We start from the raw sequence: 16,271 nt of genomic DNA, 5'->3' as shown, positions 1-16,271 counted from the left end.
ACTTGCAGCACTTGTTTCCCTTAATCAACTGATAACTGTTATCATATTGTGAGGGACAAAGAGAGAGAAACAGATTTACAAGGAATGAGAATACACAGGCCGGACTCACTGAAGAGAACTCGTTTTCACCATGCAAATAAATAGTTTTGCTGAATCATCATTAGATTGAAAGCAATCAGGACTGTAACATTCATTTCGTACAATTTTGAGAATGGTTCCTTGTCGAAAGAATCACCATCCTGCATTATCCTTCTCCTTTTCTACTCCCCCGAGGCATGAGCAAACTGAACGTCTGTACGGTTTGCTTTCATTCTTGGATACCTGGACCCCAATGTCCTCTCATGTAGATATGCTGGCTTAAGTTCATTTCCCATTTCCCATCTCCCGGATGACAAAACATTAACAGAATTGAATATCAATAAAAGGGTGTGCGCACATGCCAATCTAGTTAAAGCTAATTTCTGGGGGATTCCTGGGGTGAATCAGCCCATTGAGCCTTCGCTGTAAAGAAACTAAATCTGTACACAGCACTCTTGCTGTGGTCTCACCAATGCCCTGTACAGTTGTAGCAAGTACCTCCTACTTTTGTCTCATGAAGAAACCATCGGAGTTTAGAAAAATGAGAGTGATTGTATTGAAGCATTTGGATTATGAGGGGACTTGACAAGGGTGAATGCTGAGGATGTTTCCTCTTGTGGGGGGAATACAGAACTAAGGGGCCTGGTTTAAAAATAAGGCGTCTTGAGTTTAAGACAGATTAAGACAAATTCCTTCTCTTAGAGGATTGTTAGTGCTTAGAGAAGAGTGGTGGTTGAATCATTGAATATATTAAGGATTGGATTACACAACAAAGTTGGGCAGCAAGGCAGCACAGTGGTTAGCACTGCTGCCTCAGAGCACCAGCAGCCTGGGCTCAATTCCAGCATGGGGTGACTGTCTGTGTGGAGTTTGCATGTTCTCCCCATGTCTGTGTGGGTTACCTCTGGGTGCTCCGGTTTCCTCCCACACTCTAAAGGTGTGCAAGTTAGGTGGATTGGCCATGCTTTATTGCCTCTTAGTGCCCCAAGATGTATAGGTTAGGTGGATTAGTCATGGTAAACGAGCAGGGTTGCAGGGACAGGGTGATAGGGACGGACCTGGAAAAGATGCTCTTTCGGAGAGTCGGTGCAGACTCAATGGGCTGGGTGGCCTCCTGCTACACTGTAGGGATCGTATGCATGCGTGGGCAGGGGGGTGGCAGGATAGTGGATTTAAGGTCACAATCAGAGCAGCCATGATTTTATTGGCAGAGCCAATGGGCCGATCAGTCTTCTACCATTTTTTACGATGATATCGCTTGCAGTGCTTAGTTGCTTTTTACTTTCAATTCTTGCTTTTCATTATATTTCATGGAACACAGTAAATGGTGCAAGTTAATTTTTAAAGATTAAGTTGCAATTTCCAAACTGCAATTTCATAAAGCACACATGTTGTTGTTTCCTTCCTTCCAAGCTAGAGAACATTAAAAGACAATAAGACTTGATCGACCTTGCAACCTCACCAGCCAAGCATGCAGGTTTTGTCAACAGCAGGCTATTGCAATTGAAATGATAGTTAATCATTTTGAACAATGCCATAACTGCCCCAAAATGGCCCAGAGGACACAATGAGTGTGATGCCATGAAAAGATTCCTCTCTAAAATTTGATTACGTTTGAAAACAAGTCTCTTCAAGTCTTTTTAAGAAACTAATCTAAAATAAATGTTGCAATGTAGTTCGATCAATAAGGAGGAGCACAGTTACAACTATGTAGGAATAACTTACCTTTTATCTGTAGTCTGCTTAAGTGCACCACCTCTCAAATTGCACAGGCAACAATCCTGCAGAAAAATCGGAAAAACACAAGTACTTCATTCTGTCAATGCTATCCCACACAAATAAATACCAATTACAAAAATGATGGTGGCTGTTTTTTCACTTCTACAAATTTTAGCGAAATAACTTTAATGCCACAAATTGAGGTTGTAACAATACTTATTGTGGTGTTATTAGAGCTACAACTTTAACTTGATACAAAACCCTTCAGCTAGCGAACATCAAGTCTGTGCAAACACAATCAAAATATTCCTCAGTTGTGCAATGTATATACGTTCCAATGAAGATTACTCTAAAATTAACTAGTAGGCAGTCAGAATACTACAAGATCACAAAGCAAGTTCTGCAATTCTCAGGTGGAGACAGAAAAGTAATTTTCAGAATCTGAAAAAGATTTCTGGAGTAGCCTCTAATGAGTTGAAAAAAATCAAACAGATTTTGCCTAACTGGCAAAGTTTTGCGTGAAATTTGCCATCATTTAGTTCAACTTTCACATTAAAGCAAACAGCAAGAAATTGAATGGGTCAAGTTGATACCAATTGGAAACAGGCAAAAGCGAGTATATAAACCTTCAGTGAGACACAGTTTGAAGTTTATTTATTAGTGTCACAAATAGGCTTACATTAACACTGCAATGAAGTTCCAATGAAAATCCCACAGTTGCCATACTCCAGTACCTGTGCAGATATACTGAGAGAGAATTTAGCATGGCCAATGCACCTAACCAGTAAATCTTTCAGACAGTGGGAGGAAACTCACGCAGACACAGGGAGAACATGCAGAGTCGACACGGACAGTGACCCAAGCCAGGAATCAAACCCGGGTCCCTGGCGCTGTGAGGCAGCAGTGCTAACCACTGTGCCATCCATAAAATACAGTCTGCCATCATGTCATCAGGCAACTTCGTAGCCCCTCAATGAGGAACTAAACCCCAATCTCCAGCGTGATAGGTGGGGATACTAACCATTACACTAAGGAGAAACTGCGATGCTAATGATACCTAAAAACAACAAAAAAAGAGCAAAAAGCAGACACCACCAAGAAAAAAAATGAAACTGTAACAAAATACATTTTGGAAAGTGATTTGAGTCATCATGCATCTCAGTGAGGCAGAAAATTGGATTAATGTGGTCTGTAACAGCGACAAACTTGAAAGAAAATATTTAAACTTATCCATACAGTAGCATTTATTGTATTAGACATGCCTGTAATATCTTCCAGCAGAACCTGTGGCAATGTTAGAAACGTTTGCCCTGGCTCTCCAGAATTTTCACTGGCAGCTGAAGCGATTCAACAAACTGGAAGGCTACAATTCCCAAAGCCACATCAATGCTTAAAACATTTATAATTTACAGTAAAGCTGGCTATTAATCAAGCATTTCATGGCCTAGCATAAGTCAACTCTCCTTGTCCAACCCTGTGTATCAGTGACAATTACTCTGTAACAAAAACTTCTGGGAAACCACTCCTCACAATTGTAGAAGTAACTACATTTTGTTCATTTGCACAAACTTCAATAAAGCAAAGACATCATGAAGTGTAACTTTTTCTAAGGTAACTTTAAAAACAACATTGATCCATAGCATGTCTTAGTAGACTTCCTACAACGACACACAACAAACGCAGTAAACAGCCAAACAGTTTGCGGCTGAGGAATAAGCAACCAAAAGGGAGAGGACTCAGGCAGGAAATGAGAAATGTATTACAACTAGTGAATGATACTCCACTAGTTACAGCTTGCTAACCTCGAAATGCCACATTTATCCATACTCTTTGATTCATGACTGTTAATTTATTATTGCCACATGCATTTACAGTGAAAAGTATTATTTCTTGCATGCTATACAAAGCATACCGTTCATGGAGAAGGAAACGAGTGCAGAATGTAATGTTACCGTCATAGCTAGGGTATGGAGAAAGATAAACTTAATGCAAGATAAGTAAGCATTATTAGCGAGTTTATAAGAGTTAGAATGAAGTTTTAGAAGCATAGAACAAGATTAAAACCAACCCTCTATCCATGATAATACATGACCCCATATCTTGCATATTTACGATTGGTGTACCAATTTTTCAATTACATCTACTGGTTACCCTTTGTCTACCCTACCAGTTACATCCTCAAAAACCTCTAATAAATGTGTGGAACACAATTTCCATTTCATAAAACCATGGTGACTTTATCTGATCATATTATGGTTTTCTAAGTGTATTGTTGAGACTTCCTTAATACAGTTAGACTGTCTTAGAACTGATAACATCCGGACCTTGTCCGTGCTGGATTTTGGGATTTGCTGATTTTTAGGGGAAAAAAAATTAGAATCCCTTAATTCAGTGAATAGGGGACACATAAAAACCAAATGATAGGATTGTAAAGCACTTTAGATTAATGGCCATGTCACTGCTGATATTAATTTGCTTTTCATGCAGTGGATTTAATAACCTTCATGACTCTTCCACTTGCCTAGACCAGCGCGCAAAGTTTAAATTGAGAAATAGTCTTTTCAGTTTTAACAATCAAAATTTTGGTAAAAACAACTGTAATTGGAAACTATTTTTTCTTTTATTCAGGAAGGATAATAACTCTTTAATAAATCTCTGGGTAGCCTTAATGGCATCACAATTCACTACTGTAGCAAAAATTGGCATACGTCCTGGTCCCATGTACAATACAAACCTAAAACATTCAACTCTCTAAGAGTTTTGATTTTCTAGGGTAAGTTTAATCAACTCAGCTACATCACTCACCACTCAAGAGTGCAGGAAATGACAGGTGTATGAAGATGCTCTGATACGGCAAACTCTTCTGGGTCAGGTGAAGTCTTGGGTTACTGAGCCACTAAAACATCAGGTGTGCAAAGCAGATAACTACTCAACACATCACAGCATCAACGTTCCAACTCCCTGAACAAGCCAATAAGTTTTCTCACCCATTTAAAATTCTCGCATGAAGTAACTTGCCAAACTTCCTTCAATAGCATCTTCTAAACTGATGACTTCCAGATATGTGACGTCGACACGGGTTTCCTCCAGCTGCTCCAGTTTCCTCCCACATTCCAAAGGACGTGCTGATTATGTGCATTGACCATGCTAAATTTCCCTCAGTGTATCCAAACAGGTACTGGAGTGTGGCGACTAGGGGATTTTCACAGTAACTTCATTGCAATGTTAATGTAAGCTTACTTGTGACATTAATAAACTTTAAACTTAAACCTTAAACTCTATTACTTAAAAGGACAAGGACAGGAGACACATGAGAGCCGAAACACCTGCAAGTTCCCCTCCAAGCCACATGCCATCCTGACTTGGAACTACATCACCACTTCTCCACCTCAGCTGAGTCAAAAACTTGAAACTCTCTTTCTAATAGCACAATGGTTGCACCAAACCACTTGGGTTGAAGCTGTTCAAGAAGGTAACTCATCATCATGTTCTCAAGGGTAATCAGGGATGGGAAACAAATGATGGCCTGTCAAACGATGCTCAGATCCCATGAAACAAAAAACACGCAGGTATCTCAAAGTCCTGCAATTCCCAAATGCTGGAAACAGGATAAATTCCTTGGCCAGAATAATTATGTCCTGTCCTTAAATGTAACTGAAGATAGGTGTTCAAGTTGTACTCATTAATTTATAAATGCAACCATTATAAAAAAAATCAGCTTGGCTCACAATTAGCTTGTTAACATTGTTACCAACGCCTCTACTTTCTCAGAAGACTGAGGAAATTTGGCATGTCAGCTACAACTCTCAACAACTTTTACAGATGCACCATAGAAAGCATTTCTGGCTGTACCACAGTTTGCAATGTTTCTGCTCTGCCCAAGACCACAAGGAACTACAAAAGGTTGTGAATGTAGCCCAATACATCACGCCAACCAGCTTCCCATCCATTGGCTCTGCCTACACTTCCCGCTGCCTCAGCAAAGAAGCCAGCATAATATAGAACCCTGGACATTCTCTCTTCCACCTTCTTCCTTCAGGAAAAAGATACAAAGGTCTGAGGTCACATACCAACTGACTCAAGAACAGCTTCTTCCCTGCTGCTGTCAGACTTTCGAATGGACTTAACTTACATTAAGTTGACTTTTCTGTACACCATAGTTATGACATTCTGCACTTTCTTGTTTCCTTCTCTGTGAACAGTATGTTTTGTCTGTATAGTGCTCAAGAAACAATACTTTTCACTGTATGTTAATATATGTGACAATAATAAATCAAATCAAATCATTGCACTGAAAACCACAATGCAAATGATTCCAATGAGGACACATTACGTAGATTGTTCAGTCCTTGCTAATACAAATGAAAACCTGCTTCTTTACAGCATTTTTGTTGCAAATAACAATGCAAGTTTGTATGAGGTAGTTGATGATGTAAAATGTTTGCAATTTGCACTTGTCTCATTAGGGCTAAGTAAAGTTTGCTCAATAAATGTTAGACGTTTTGCATTATACCTTTAAGGTAAATCACAGAAGTTGCAACAAAGGAGGTTATTCAGTCCATTATGACAGCAACAAATCTAATTCAATTGGAGAGATCAAGCGACAGATTTCAGTGCCTTTGGGGAACAGAATTAGCAATTCTGGGAAGAACTTGGGCAGGCTTTTTTGTTGCTGCCAGATTTTCCTCTGAAACATTCTGATAGATTGCAGCACACACTTCTGTCTGCAATACTTCCAACATGAGATCACATTAGCCAATAGCACCATTGTGTTGCCAGCCTCCCCAAAAGGTATCATCTCTTCTGCCCAACAGGAACTACACCTGCTGGCACGCTCGCTTGATAAAAGCTCCAAAATCACATATCCCAACAACCAATTAATTGCTTTAAGAAAATAAACATTTGTAGATTTTTTCCCTATGTCTCAGCTGTGGCTCAATGGGTAGTACTTTCACTTTTGAGCCAGAATTTGTTGGTTCAAGTTCCACTCCAGGGCTTGAATGCAAAAATTAAGCACATATTCCAGTCCAACATTGAGGGAATGTTGTCCAAGATGCCATCTTTTGGATGAGAATTTAACTGAGGTCCTATCTGCCCTCTCAAGCAGACACAAAAGATCGAATGGCATTATTTTGAACAGTAGGCTTACGTTAACACTATTACCCCCAATACTTTGGTCAATTATTATTCCTCAGTCAACATCCAAAAATGCATTATCTAGTCATTATGTTGCTGGGATTATGCTGTGCGCAGATTGGCTGCCACTTTTCCTACTATAACAATGACCTCACAAAGGTTTTCATTAGTTATAAAGTTTTTAAAATATATCTTTTTTCTGGTCACATATGTCCCTGACACCCGCCCAAATCCCTTCAGAATTCCAGTGCCTTGATTGGGTAAGTACTCTGTTGCAAGCAAGCACCATCTCTTCCACACAGATGATCTCATCCTTGGATTTGTGAAGGAATATCACCCGAACAGGTAGGAAAGCAGAAACACTGCCCTGAGAAACACTTTCTGGCAGCACATTCTGAATGAAAATCCACTTTCAGATGGGTTTCCACAATCGTTTCAAGTACACTACTTGAAAAAGGCAGCACTTTGCCCTGCATTCCTCTAGACAGAGCCTTCCAGTGACTACACCTCACAAAGCCTCAGCAAACATTCAATGATCAAACAGACAGATGGTAGCGTGCTGTCCTTTACCCCGAACCGCAACTTTTCAAACCATTCACATGAGGCCATCTCATGGTTCAAGAGAAAGCTTTCTCTTTGCTATTAAATGGAGAATTTGAGCCTAAGACACACTGAAATTGCAAATGAAAACAAAAATACTGCTAGAGGCCATAAACATACTTTATGATATATTAGCTGAAAGAAATGGTTGTCACTTGATAGATCAGCAGGGCAAAAAACACAAAGCAACTGATGCTGGCCACACAGGAGTAGAGAGCTGAGCTTGGCTCATGGGCACTGTCTTTCCGTAAAGCAGAATGGAAAAGTAATCTGGTTCCAGTTGAAATGTTCTGAAAGGACTAGTGGAGCAAATTATTTTCCCAATTAGTGTAGTTAATGTGCTCCAGTTGATTTGGAGTACATGCAATTTTAAAAATTACTAAAGCAGGTGACAACTTTTGTGTTTCATCAGGAATATTTTTCTACAGGTTTCATAATGTTGAAGGAACCACATTATCTTTTTATACTTATTACTTGCATGGCTAGCAAACCAACAATAAGAAATCAAAGGTGTATTTTTCTAGAAAAAATGATGTCACAGTTTTTTTTGAAATAGTGATACTAGGCTAAAGGTGCATTAATAGAAAAATGGAAAATTTGCACATTGTTTTATAATTGGGATGGCAATATTGATTTATATCACCATAACCTATACAACACTGATCTTAGTATTCAAGTTGTCCATCCACCTGAGACAATCAAGGGTTAGGGTATATGTGAATTCAAAGTGGAAAAAGGGGATAGAAAGGTCCCCATGTGAGTGGCAAATGCTAGCAAGGAAGCTTACCAATAGAGAGGGGAACAATTACATTGCTCCAAAGTTCTGGGAAGGTATTTGGAGCCTTCAACTTGCATTTACCTCAAGCTGAAAGTTTGCTGGTAAAAGTAATATTTGTAACTCAAGAAACCCACAAAACATATTCAGAATAAACTGTGTCTTCTCATTCACAGTTGCTTGTGGAGTGTTGTATATCTCTCAGAAACTAGGACTGGCCTAAGTACGGAGGTTGACACCAGTATTGCAAACAGCACAGACACAAGGCATCATGTGAGCCTGAAGGAGCCACGTGATTAAAGATTCCACTTTTATTTAGAGATTTTCATCAGAGGTGGTGATTAACAATAAGTGCTGGCCTGCACTGTTTTTTCAACCCAATTATCCAAAGTTCTGCTTGGCTGTGTTTCACACCACTCCCTGGAGCTAATGTGTCAGTTTTTCTTACTCCTCAATGTTTTTCCTAATCCCAAACATTGGTGCATATTCTCTCCTGTCCTCATTTCCCAATGTCCTCCCTGATGATGTGCTGATTCCCACTCTTATTCCTCAAAGTTATATGCACCTTTTTCCTTTCCCATTCAGACACTGTGTTACCCTTTTCACATTCTCCATTTTAATGCTCTTCATTTGTCCCATTCTCCCAAGTTATGTTCATCATTTTCCATCTATTTCCTGAAATTTTGGTCAGTGCAGGCTCAATGACCCAAATGGCCTCCTTCTGCACTTTATGTTCTATGATTCTAAGTTGTACCGCTCCTTTAGGTTTCCTTTTCCTATGCTGCAATTCCCTTCCTGTCCTTCCCTATCTAAACATATTCTATAACTGTAACGCTCCCTTCTTGCCCCAATATTAAGACGCTTTTCTTTCATTACCATTGACCTATGCGGTGCTGTCCTCCTATCACTATCCTTTGTTTTCATGCTCTTTGATCGGTGATTTGGTCACTATTATGCTGCTATTCTATCACAGTAGCGTAAAATTATGTTCCTCTGCCCCATTTCCCCACTGCAGCATTTCTTGTCTGCCCCTTTTGATTCTGTGCATTGCCTTGTTGTTCCTATTCCCTAGTTTGTCAGCTCACCCAGACTATCATTTGCCTATATTCGCCACCTCTTGTCACACCCCATTTTTTTGTGCTTGAATTCAACACAAGAGAAGAACTGAAAATATGTTTTCCATTGAGGTAAAAATTATCAGTTTATATACTGCAATGTGTGTTAAGTTTAATTTTACAATACTTTCACCTCTCTGATTTTGCTTGATAATAAGTTTTAAAGATTCACAAACTTGTCCGTCATTAAGAATTCTCCATCTGTTCATGCTGGTGGGATTCTCCAGTTCCGCTAGCAGCACGCCCCCGTTTGCGGGTTTCCTGCTGGAGTGCAGTGATGTCAATTGAAATTCCCATTGGCAGCAGGGGGACCAGAGAATCCCGCCACTAGCAAACAAGATGTCACCTCCCGCAGGTGGGAAACACACGAATGGAGACCGAAGAAGATCGCCCTTAGTGTCTATCGGATTTCTTCTCAGCATAAGTCAACATTTACAATAGAAACTTTCTATATAAGCATTTATGATGAGATTATGCATCAGCATCATAGCTGAATGAATTATTTGAACATTCATTATGTTTTTTCAGAAACAATCAATATTTTCACGTAACCTCAAATTTACAATATCCAAAATATAGCTTTATATAAAATATAAGAAACTAAAAAATGTTAAATATTTTTCAATAACAATTAGCTTTATAGCTTAATTTCAGCCTCTTCCAAAACCTGGACTTGGATTTTATAATTTTACCTCAGGTGATAACTCAGTTTAAAAGAGATTCTACAGTGTTAGCAGATGCAATCGTTCCTCCTCTTCCCTTTCCTTAGGCCTGCTAGCTAAAATCTATATGCTATCCTATGAAGATTCCAGGTTGTTTGGCCACTACTCAAGGGCAATTCTCTTTTCTAACCTCCTCAACTTGTCACCAACTCTTGTTAGAAATCTGTGACTTAAAGCCTCATTCAAAAGTTGCATGCACTTCTGAGCAAATCAAAGGATCTGTTTTAATGCGATTTGTGCTTTTGACTTCCTTTCAAGGCTGCTACCAGGGAGACACAAATGACAAACATTTTGTGTGTTTTGAGGTAGCTACCTTTCTACATAGTCCTGCATTTGAAAAGACATCTACCAGATCTACCAGAATTGCTTCTTATTTTCCATACACAGATACAAGCGCATGAATGAGTAAAGAGGAAGAAAAGCAAGTGGAGAATGAAAAGAGAATGAGCATTTCCATTTGCAGACAATCTATAGATGTACAAGAGGATGAGTGATTTGTAGCTGTATATTAGTATAAAGGAAGCTCAAGACAACTGAATCAGATTTTGGTGGTATTTGTATGACATGTTATTGCAATGCACTGGAGGAAATGCAGACTTAAAAATATAAAAATGAAATATTTTACATGCCTGCCCCTTGCTGCCTTCTAGAAATACAAGTGCCCAAATTTCAGCTGTGTGACACAGTGGCATTCTGCCACCAAAATATATTTTCACCACTTGATGCTGGGTTTTCTTTGTAGAAATGCCCACTATGGCTGGTGAACGAGCTTCACAATACATATCTTTCATATGATGCTCTCCACTGGCATCCAAGTTCCATTCCTGGATCAGGCCACCAGAGACTATTGCCAATATTTGCATTCAGCCCATAATCATCTGACTTATTACGGACAATGCCACAGGAGTTCTGAGAGCGAGACACAAATAAATCCACATATAGCTAGCTACCTGATGTAAAACTATGTAATTCAAGTCTAGATTTTGGGCAGAGGCTGAAACCTTCAAGTAAACATTCTACTGATGATAAATAGAGACTAAAAGTGCATAAATGTAATTGTTATTGTAAAATAATTGACGTTTGTTGACTGTAAGGTGTAAACAGCATTAATTTCATTTTGAAGAACAGATGTCAGACTAGTGGCCTCTCAGTGGAATCACTGTTTTGAAACTCTGTTTGCATTAACTCATAATAGAATAAAAAAAGGTTTGCAAAAATACAAAAATGAGCACACTATTCAATGGTGGCACGGAGCCATGACATCCGACTATAAGCTGGAATGATCAAGAGTAATGAATCAGGTTACGGTAGCTGCAAAATCTAATTAAGGTTCAGAGATTTGAACTGAAAATGATAAATGAGCACGTCAGCACCATAATGCGTACAGAGAAACGCACAAATAGCCATCCCCAAAAAGGACACCTGTGCACGGTCCCAAATAACTTACTTTATAATAGCTACAAACTGATCTTTTAAACCACAAAAACTTATAAATTATGACCAATGAAAGCCTTCAATGCACAATGTCCATTTACAACATAAAGCGCTGCACATGCAGAAAAATGTAAATTAGCAGCAGGTGGCAGGTGTTTTTGTGCACTGGAGATCTTTTTATCAAGCATTCATAGTGCCAGAGAAACTCTTCTATTTCTAGGATTCAATGCTTGCACCGTTCTAGCAAGGGGATAGATGGGTTTCTCTGCTGCCATGGATGCTGGATAAAAGGATTTCCATTAACACAGAAACCAGAAACTGTCAGTTTGAGAAGTGGGGGACAAAAGAAAGTCAGGGGCTGGGAGTACTAAACTCAGAGGGTGGGAGCTGTAAACATGTGGAGTTCAGGGGTTGAAGTTCTGGGGTGCTCGGGAGTTGGGCCTGAAGTAGACTGAGAGTTCGGAAGTAAAGGATGGAAAGAATGGTTTGCATTTTTACCTCCTTGGTTCCCCCCTCTACACCTATTCTTGAGTGACCTTTTGTTTTGAAACTTTTCAAATCTCTTGCCATGAAACCACAAATAATGGTTACCGTGGACTCAACCCCAAAGTAAATCCTGTAACTTTGGTAGAAGTAATTTATTTGACCTCGTATCATGACACATATTGACAACATTACTCTATCACCAGATATGTCAGGTTCTGATGAGCTGCTGGTTTCAAATATCACATTTCAAACATGGCTGGAGTGAGGGGCCCCCGACAGTGGTATTCAGGACTTTTATCACTCCAGTTTGGCTTGGATCTTCTAGGTACTCGATCCTTACAGTAGACACTGTGTCCGGTGCAGGCTGCCAATATAGCAAACCCCAGGATTAGGACAGATTCTTGCTGAGAAAGAATCATCAGACAGCAATAATAAGGGACTCAACAGTGAATGAAAATCACACTGTGCTGACAGGGCTCCAGAAATAGGCACAATCCCAGGTGAGAGTAGAAAGAAACTGTAGGGGATACAACAAATTTTGGACTACCTGGTTACTCTGGTTTCCCAATCACCATTTTGAAAATGAGGACCGCCGCAAAAAAAGAGCACCTGAGGTGAGTCCCATTGGTGTCTGTTTCATTGCATTACAAAAGTGTGCCTGACACCAGGGAAAAAAACTCATCTGCATACTTCGCCAGCTTTATAAAAACAATTAACTACTCAACATTAGGTGCAATATTCATTTTCATAGAAAATTAACAGCACAAAGAAGGCCATTTGACCACAGAGTCCATGCTAGATCTCCATAGAGCAATCCAGTCAGATACATCAATACGATCTCATAACTATGCAAGTTTACTTCCATCAAGTATCTATCCACCTATCCAATTTCATTTTGAAATCATTACCACTTCGATCACCCTCTTAAGCTGCATTAAATTCCACCTGTCTCTTGTTTGCTCAACCTGAAGTCCCGTACCATCACAGATGCCAGTCTTTAGACAATTTGATACACTCCACAATATCAAAACATGAATGAAGAGATTGGATGCAGTGAAGACAATGGGCCCTGACAATATCAAACTGTAGTACTGAAATTTCTGCTCCAAAACTAACTGTGCATTTAACCAAGATGTTCCAGTGTAGTTGCAATACTTTTCCTGTGTCATTTTTCTCCCTTTTTTTAAGAATTCATTTGTGGAACATGGGCATTGCTGGTTGGCCAGCATCTATTGCCCATCCTTAGTTGCCCTTGTTCAGAGAGCAGTTAAGAGTCAACCACATCGCTGTGGCACTGGAGTTACATGTAGAATCATAGAACCCTAGAGTGCAGAAAGAGGCCCATCAAGTCTGAACCGTCCACAATCCCACCCAGGCCCTACCCCCATATCCCTACATATTTTACCTGCTAATCCCTCTAACCTAAGCAATTTTAGCATGGCCAGACCGGGTGAGGACAGCAGATTTCCTTCCCTAAAGAACATTAGTGAACCAGATGAGTTCTCCCAACAATTGACAATGGTTTCATGGTTATCAGTAGATTCTTAATTCCAGTTTTTTTTATTGATCTCAAACACCACCAATTGCCATGGCAGGATTCAAAGCCAGGTTCCCAGAACATTAGCTGAGTTCCTGAATTAATACTCAAGCGACAATACCACTGGGCAATCACCTTCCCTGATTAACGAAGATGCCAAGATATATAGGAAGTAGTAAGATCATGGATATGTAGTCGTGCACAAAGGTCTGGCACATATAGGGTGAATGTGGGGCTGAGCACAGTACCATCCAAATATGATGCACGATCAGATGGCCCACATCCAGGGTTAGCTGAATGTTGGAGAGAACTGTGTGTAATCGCAGCATGGAGACAGCTCCTAGCTTGTATTCTTTACTGTATATTTGTAAATAGTTCTACGTGTCAATGAAGACAAGGAATTAACCTACATATGAAGAGAACACTTCTTTACACCTACTGAACTGTAACCAACACCCCACAACATGACGGCAGCTTGTGGAAAAACTCAAGATCCTGAAGAGAATGCAGATAAAAATTAAAATGTTAGAAGGCTGAGAATAAATTCAGCAAAGCATGATGCTCCAGAAGCAGGGGTGCAGAGGAAAATTGTTTCAAGCTGAGCACAATCATCACTGTATTGGAGCCGTCCAAAACAAGCAAGTGCAGAAAACCCCTTTGGCCTCCAAATAAATGGTGTCACTACCTTGAAATTCAGAAAATGCTTAAAGCAGGACCTACTCTAAGTTTAAATTTCTTTATTGGTCACAAGTAGGCTCATCTTAACCGAGACAGAAAATGCTGGAAAATCTCAGCAGGCCTGACAGCATCTGTAAGGAGAAAAAAGAGCTGACATTGAGTCCAGGTGAACCTTTGTCAAAGCTAAAAGGCATAGAAACATCCGGAAACAGCCACATTAGGCTTATATTAACACTGCAATGAAGTTATTGTGAAAATCCCCTAGTCACCACACTCCAGTACCTGTTTTAAAACATGGAGAGAGAATTTAACATGGCGAATCCACCAAACCAGCACGTCTTTTGGCCAGTGGGAGGAAACTGGAGCACCTGGAGGAAACCCACACAGACACGGGAAGAACATGCAGACTCCACACAGACAGTGACCCAAGCTAGGAACCCTAGTGCTATGAGGAAGCAGTGCTTCTGTGCTGCATTCTTTTAAATATTTTAAGCACAGAGCAGAATTCCACTCAACTAGAACAATTTGGACTCATTCAAGGGCTAAAGCTAATGGAAAATTTGATTATCTTGAGAAGAAAAGGTCTGACTATTAGAGTACGTCTGGTCTAGGTATAAAGTTAGAAGCCCAGATTAATCCTTTTTTTACACCAGTTTGGTGAACTTAAGGGTGAGGTAATCCTAACAGAAGGGATTGATGAATCCTCAACCTGCATTGATGAATTACTAAAAGCCTCCAACAAGTATTTTAATCTCAGTTCAGCAGTCTGCAGAGCTGAAGAAGAGGTATAGAAAACCCCAGCCTGGCAACAAATGGTAGGAGAAAGAAAATTGATACGCAAACAAATAACACAAGGGCGTCAGAGAGGCAAAGGAGCTTTCTAGAAGTCCTAACAATAGATCGTTTTGGAGATCCCGGCACGTTTCCAGAACTGCAACAGCAGCTAACAGAGAATGACAAAGAGAAAGGCCTGCCGCAGGCACAGCAAGAAAAGGCAGAAGTACAATCAGAAAATATTTGTATTAAAGCTGAATTCAAAGACATAAAATGCAAGATTCAAGTTGAGTATACCTTTGAAGACTACTGATAACTAAAGTCTTCAATTAACCAAACTGTTTGACTGGTGGCAGAAGTTGATCAATGCAGTTAGCAGCTAAAATCCTGACCACCTGCTCGACTTAACATTCTACCACTAGATATAACCCAAGAATTAGTGAGGGTTCATAAGCGAAGCTATAAATCAGGAGCCACTGAAGAAGAGACGTACAAACACACGCAAGTTAGAACAAAGGCCAAGAGAGCCCAGGACAGAGTGAACGGATGGGGTCAAGAGAGTCGATGTGGGGTGGGTGAATGGGGTGGGATCAGACTGGCATGGGGGCAGTGTAGGGAGTTGGCTAGTGGGGAAAGCTGACTTGGTGATGGGGTTGGGTAGTGGGCAGTGGGAATCATGGGAGGAAGAGGAACTGAGATGCCATGTTGATTGTCAAACACCTATAAGATTGGAGGAAGTAAATCAGTAAACACAATGTGAAGTTTGAGACATTACTTCCTTCAGAGCAGAAAGCAACAAATTCTTAACATGGGTTTGGACACAAGTGTTTAAAAGTGAAAATATCATGTGAGTAGAAAGGCCATTGAAGGAGAAGTCCGTGAGAAATTACCTTAAAGTGAAACTGGCAACATTAAATGGATATACATCCACCACTTTACTAACAACGTTCGAATAAACAGTATTAAATGAGTCAACATTAAGCAAGGTCCTAAGTATAACAATAAATGCCTTGTCAAACGGATTTTAACCATTTCAAAAATGTAACAAAATAACACTATTTTGGAAGAAGGGAATTTTCGTTTGCTCACCTCATTTTAGAGGTTTCCTTTGTCACGGCTACAGGAAATTATGGCCGAGTGAAATCCACTTATAACTTCATCAGCTAACCAAAAGTATTGGTTATTGTTTAAATGGACCTGTACTTTTAAAAATTACA

General features: G+C 39.9%; 1 protein-coding gene across 2 annotated transcripts in view; it reads right to left on the bottom strand.

Annotated features, from left to right (window-relative positions):
• Window positions 1-16,271, bottom strand: part of LOC145342911 (lysine-specific demethylase 4C-like) — a 354,712-nt gene that overhangs the window by 104,752 nt on the left and 233,689 nt on the right. For both annotated transcript variants that reach the window (XR_013886659.1, XM_080188495.1), the window contains exon 16: window positions 1,804-1,859. Coding sequence is in view for 1 of the 2 variants with exons in the window: in XM_080188495.1 (XP_080044621.1) it covers window positions 1,804-1,859 (56 nt within the window). In the remaining variant the exon portion in view is untranslated. The remainder of the gene's footprint in view (window positions 1-1,803; window positions 1,860-16,271) is intronic.

This window comes from Carcharhinus amblyrhynchos, chromosome 5 (genome assembly GCF_965287045.1).
Source record: "Carcharhinus amblyrhynchos chromosome 5, sCarAmb.v2.hapA, whole genome shotgun sequence".
Lineage (NCBI taxonomy): Eukaryota > Metazoa > Chordata > Chondrichthyes > Carcharhiniformes > Carcharhinidae > Carcharhinus > Carcharhinus amblyrhynchos.
Note: the sequence above shows the minus strand (reverse complement) of the source record. Positions and strands in the feature narration are given on the sequence as shown.